The sequence below is a fragment of the Cariama cristata genome, unplaced genomic scaffold (assembly GCF_000690535.1).
Source record: "Cariama cristata isolate BGI_N322 unplaced genomic scaffold, ASM69053v1 scaffold4392, whole genome shotgun sequence".
NCBI lineage: Eukaryota > Metazoa > Chordata > Aves > Cariamiformes > Cariamidae > Cariama > Cariama cristata.
Genome location: NW_009605349.1, coordinates 4,699 through 10,263, shown reverse-complemented (window position 1 = coordinate 10,263; position 5,565 = coordinate 4,699). Strand labels below are relative to the sequence as shown.

The window sequence follows — 5,565 nt, the reverse complement described above, 5'->3', positions numbered from 1 at the left end:
TGCTGACTCAGAGACTTCCCACACTGGGTTCAACACTCCTGCCACCTTCTCTGGGCAGATTCCAGCTCTCCAACAACGCGCCCCTTCCCCAGCTCACCCCCAGACACACCGCATGGGGAGCGGAGAGGCCATCCCCAGTTCACAACTGGCCACAGGAGGAAGGACACGCCAAATGAACCAACAAAGCAAACACAAAACTGTGCAAGAAACTACTTTCATAAAAGGACCCAGAGAAAGGACACACCAATCTCTGGATACCTATAAACTCTAACCTAGGACAATCACATGCAGCTAATCAAGTTATCTGAGCGAAGTAATTAACTGTTCTACTTCAGAAAAATGCACAATTCAGTATGATAGCAAAGGACACAATACACAATTGGCCCATTATCTATCAGAAATTACCAAAAAAAAGGAAATACCTTTGCCATTTACAACATGATCTGAAGGCTGCTCGTTCTTTACTGTGCTTTTATCTTCCGCCTCTGGAACAGTCTTAGATATTGCCTGGTCATCATTATTGGGACTTACTTCAGTGTCTTTACTGGACTGAATTTTTTGTGTGGCCTGTTAAAACAGATTCATAAGGAGCCATTCATTCATAGTAAACACATCCCCGAAAATTACAAAACAAACACCCTCCAATTCAAGATTACTTTGGGTAAGCAAAATCACATTTATGAATTAGGTGATCACCGAAGCAAACAACCACAGAAGTCCTCTATATACAAACCTGAATCCTGAGGGTAGGAGATGAGAGCATGGACACGTAACTGAACAGAAAACGTAAGATACAGCACGGCTGTGACATTTATATTGGCATATATAGCTCTTCAGCATAACGCAAACAGGTTAAGACACCATTGGCCTTAAGCCTCAGGTCAGAGACTTTGAAACAATTCTAGATCTTAAGAAGAGATCTGACTGAAATCTACTTTAAGTCTGCCATATTATTTGAAAAGTTTGTCAACAGAGACAAAGTAAGGAAATGAGATTTTAAGAAAAGCAGGTTATGTCATCTGTTTGTAAGAAAGAGGCCCATATTCTACTGGCAGTTTGCACCATATAATTACACCCTTGATACCATTCAAATACCATTGTTATTTGCATCACATTAGCACCTTGAGGCCTCAACAGAGATCAGGTTCCCCTTTGCAATAACCTATATAAGGTTCTAAGAACATAAATCCTACCCTGAAGAGCTGTAAAGTAATATCCATTTTACAGAGAAGAAACTGAAATCCTTAGCAATGACATCATGTAGGAAAGCTGCAGCAGAGCAAAGAATTAAGCCTGATTTGCAAGGCTCAGTTCACTGACTGAGCAAAACAGGCAGATGTTCTTACAGTAATGCTCGTGTGGGGCTGCTCAGGACGATACTGAACAAAAAGTTAGGGGACAAATGTCCAAGGCCTCCATATAGCTGAAATGCCGAGTCAAACAAACAGCAGACTTCGGGCTCTTCTAATTCAACACAGAAACTTAGCTGCGCATTACCTTTTGTTCCCGCACAACCTGGTCCATTAATTTCTTTATGTTTTCTTCATGTTGCAGTCTCATTTCCTTGATCTGCTGCCCACACTGCAGACTTGATTAGAAACACATTATTAGTTATATTTCTTTTGTTGTATCTGCTCTCCCATAAATAAAATAGGGGGAAAAATATGAAGTGGCACAAAAAGCCAAACCTGAGATATAACAAGAACAGTCTGTCCAAAAAACCTTGTCCTGGAATGTGTATGGAGTGGAAATGGACTGAATAGAGAAAGAAAGCAGAACTGGGAAAAATAGGGACAGAGCAGAAAAAGAGTAAAATAAACAGAACAGCCTTGAACATATTTCCTCCAAAACCTGGAAAGCAACTGAAAAGTCAAGCTTCACAGTCAATCTGTCAGCATATATTAATTCCACTAGGAAAGCAATGTATCTCCCATGGCTGTCAACAGAAGATGCACAACTACTGCTATCAGTTACTGCTACCAACTCAAATAACAAGATCTGAATGACACAGCCAAGCGTCCCAACTTCTCTAACAAGCCACAGAGACATCAACCCATCCTGTCTCCCACAAACCCGCAAATATTCCACATACCACATAAAGAATACTTTTTTGTGTGTGAAAGTTTCAAACATTTTCTCAAGTGTTAATGTCCCTCATTCCTCAAAGCTTCAGAAGTAGCTGTTCTCCCTGCTTCTCCATCATAAACTGAAAAGGCTTAAAATCTCCATCTACCCAATGCTTTCAACTTCAGTTGAAAAAAAGAAAATGACACTTTTAGAAAGACAGCAATTAACAACCCTGGCGGCTTACAGAACTGTGCCAGTTAAACTCTTCCAAGTATTCGTTAACTAAGATTTTCATGTTATAAAAAAATGCATTGACTTAAAATCGCCCAACGCTGAACAATTCCAGTAAGTCAGATTTTTCTTAGATTGTATCTCACTTTGGGGGGAGGAGCAGAACAACACAAAAAATAGAACTTTAAAATCAAACAACTAGCTAAGTCAAAGTTACATCACCAAGTGAGTACACTCAAGTTTGAGGATTAGCAGAAATAGGATTAATTTGCACTTTTCAATAAATACAGATGTCCATTACCCACACACAAACCTACAATTACTGACATTCTTGAAGACATACCTATCGTATTCCAATCTCCTTGTAAGGTAAGTATTGTTCTTCTTGTACTCGTGAAGCTGATCTTCCTGGCGAATGAATTCCTGACGTAATTCTGCTAATTGTTCTAGACCAAAAAGCAAAAATCAACACGAATACAGGAATATAAGAAAAAATGCCCCATGGCAGATACAACTTTCAATATTGCTGTGTAAGTTAAAAATTTGCTCAAGTTTTTTTTTCTTCTAGATGTACTTTAAAGATTCTTAAACTAACTTGAAAAAGATGCCAATTTGCTCACATATGCCAGATATCAGTATGAATTATAGAACAGTTCTTCTGATACTGTGCCAAAACCTCTAAATTTTTCTTTACCTTTTCATTCAGAAGATTTAAACAATGCTATTTCACCTATCTGTTGGAAATCTCCTTAATTTCCTGAAAGATGCTGTTATTCTGAGTAACACAAAAGTACTACCAGGTTACTTTAGGCACAATGGTCAAATATTCTTTTTCTGCACTAAGCATACAAAAGAAGATACCTTCACACTATCCACAAAAACAATACATATTTCCTGTCTTCACAGTTGTTCTAGAAATTATTCTCCCTGCTCCTCAGGCTACAAATAATTGTTAAGCTTCCTACTGTTTTAAGTTGCAACTACGCAGATGCAGGCAGAAAGGCCATGTATGTTGTCTGCAGGCACGTTCAAATTTTGGCACTAGCTGTTCCAGGTCACTCTGAGACCCATACAGGGAGGTTACAGGCATTGTCATTGTGTGTCTGTACATAACAGCCTCAAAACACGTTTTCTGGACCTTTTCTAACACAGCATAAACATCACAACGTTGCTGATCCAAACTATACTAAACTGTGTATTTGGTCATGAAAGCGATTCTAGGATCTTGGAAGTAAGCAGTGCCAGAACACACCTTCTTTCTGCAGACAGTAAAGTCTATGAGAGCCAACCCTACACTTACTCGGACTAGGTAATAAACAAATATAATGAAAGTTCACATTATGCGATGTTCCAGCATCACCTGATCTTTCATTTAAAATGTATTCTGCAGTACCTAGGCAGTTAAAAAAATACGCAACTTCACCGTCTGCCAAATCATCATTTGGCCATAAATTCCTTACCCTTTAAACGATGTATGTCTGCCATTTGGTAGGATACGTTGTTCTGCAGCTTCATCTGAAAAGAAGAAATAGTTATTTATATAAATATAGACAGCCAGCAGGGTAGAGAGGGTGTAGACTGCGAAGACTCAGGTGCGTTTGTTTCCACTGTAAAGACAATGTATGTTATCTGAATGACGCATGCAAAGTTCTTGTAAATATAAGTACTGTATGTCTAGTTATCCGTAAGTGATGTCACCAACCTAAACACTGTATTTAGGCTTTGCAAACATGGACTTAAATTTATTTCCAGAACATATTTCTATCAAAAAAGTAGATTCTGTCGGGACTAAAATAAACACACTGCATTCTGATACTGCAGAAGGAGACGGTGAATTTCCAATGCCAAAGCCTAAGTGTATAAAAATAAACACGCAGAACGATTAGCAAAACCAATTTTTACCTAATGTTTATTTAAAGTAAATTTTTTATGCGATGCTACCTGATATTCATAACACACATTTTATTTTTAAGAGACAATCTGACACCAGTAGACTTCCACAACAGCTTTTCATTTGGTAGTTTCAGTAAGGAAAAAATAGCAGTTACAGTAAATAAGAAATGCATGTACACAAAGTCATTAAGTAAAGATGCCTTGACTTGTTCTTACATAAAGACATATGTAAAGACAAAAAAGAGCAGAAACAAAGAGAAAGATGCACATGTAGAACATACTGAGAAAGGGTGAAAAAAATCCACGGCCGTCATCAGGCAACACCCATGCTGTAATTATTTTTCTTGTCATTTCAGGCCTGATATAAATGGTAACTCTAGAAAGGGTGCTGCAACAGGGCTGTCATTCTTGGCTCACAAGGTCAGAATGACCCCGCGGACCCCCAAAGCACGTACAGGCACACCTCCTGTGGCGCGGGACACCCACACCCAGGCTGTTTCCACTCCCACGCCGATTCTGGAGCCCCACGCCTGACTCAGTTACCTACACTTCCTGGCAAAACAAACCAAAACCCATATGCCCTCACTTTTAGACTTCCTCCACCCACCTCTGCCTTCCCTTTTATCAAATTATTCCCTTCTTTAACAAAAATGTTTCACGTAGTGTTTTTGTTTTCAAAAGAGGCACTCAAAACTCTGGCCTGTCTGATTCCATCTGTCCCATACGCATCGAGGCAGGCGTTTATAACTTTAGGAACTACGGCCACGCAAGAACTGCTGAAATCGTGATTTTCTGCAGAACACACTGTACGCGGAGGCACGCGTCCAACGGCTCCAGTCACAGACCGGAGGCTCCTTATGAAGCAGAGCGCTCCATCGAGAGTTTGGTTTGTGCCAGACGGCAGCATCCCGGCCCACCCCCAGCAGGGATGCAGGCAGGGGCCGCGCTGGCCGCAAACCCCAGCCCAGCACAAAAGCCACGAGAGTTTCTGGAGCGCAGAGGGGCACCATCACCATGTCTCTGACATACGGGGGAACGCCCAGCCACTTCACAAGGGTTTTCCCCAAAAAAAAGCAAGGATGGCAGATGATGCAATCTTTTGGTAACCAGAGAACCCCGACCATATTGCTCTGAAATAGGATACAAAATAAAAACACCCAACAGGGACACTTAAGGAGCCTTCTGGGCATGTTAGAGAGCCACACATCGACACATGTGCTCTGCCCACCAAGAGGTTCAAGGCACTCTCCTTACAGGCTGCACAAAGAACAATGCTCAATTAAATGAAAGCCTGTGCTGGGCTTCCTGGGCTTTATGTCAAAAGCTCAAGGGACCCCCATGCTGGGGGCTTCACACAGAAGCACAATGCAAAAG

At 40.8% G+C, this 5,565-nt stretch overlaps 1 protein-coding gene across 1 annotated transcript in view; it reads right to left on the bottom strand.

The window, feature by feature from the left end:
- Window positions 1–3,813, bottom strand: part of CASC4 (cancer susceptibility candidate 4) — a 17,185-nt gene extending 13,372 nt beyond the window's left edge. The window contains exons 1-4 of the mRNA XM_009695902.1: window positions 3,759–3,813; window positions 2,642–2,744; window positions 1,498–1,588; window positions 423–567 (exon numbers count right to left, since the gene is read on the bottom strand). Coding sequence (XP_009694204.1) covers window positions 423–567; window positions 1,498–1,588; window positions 2,642–2,744; window positions 3,759–3,813 — 394 coding nt within the window. The remainder of the gene's footprint in view (window positions 1–422; window positions 568–1,497; window positions 1,589–2,641; window positions 2,745–3,758) is intronic.
- Window positions 3,814–5,565: the final 1,752 nt, after the last annotated feature.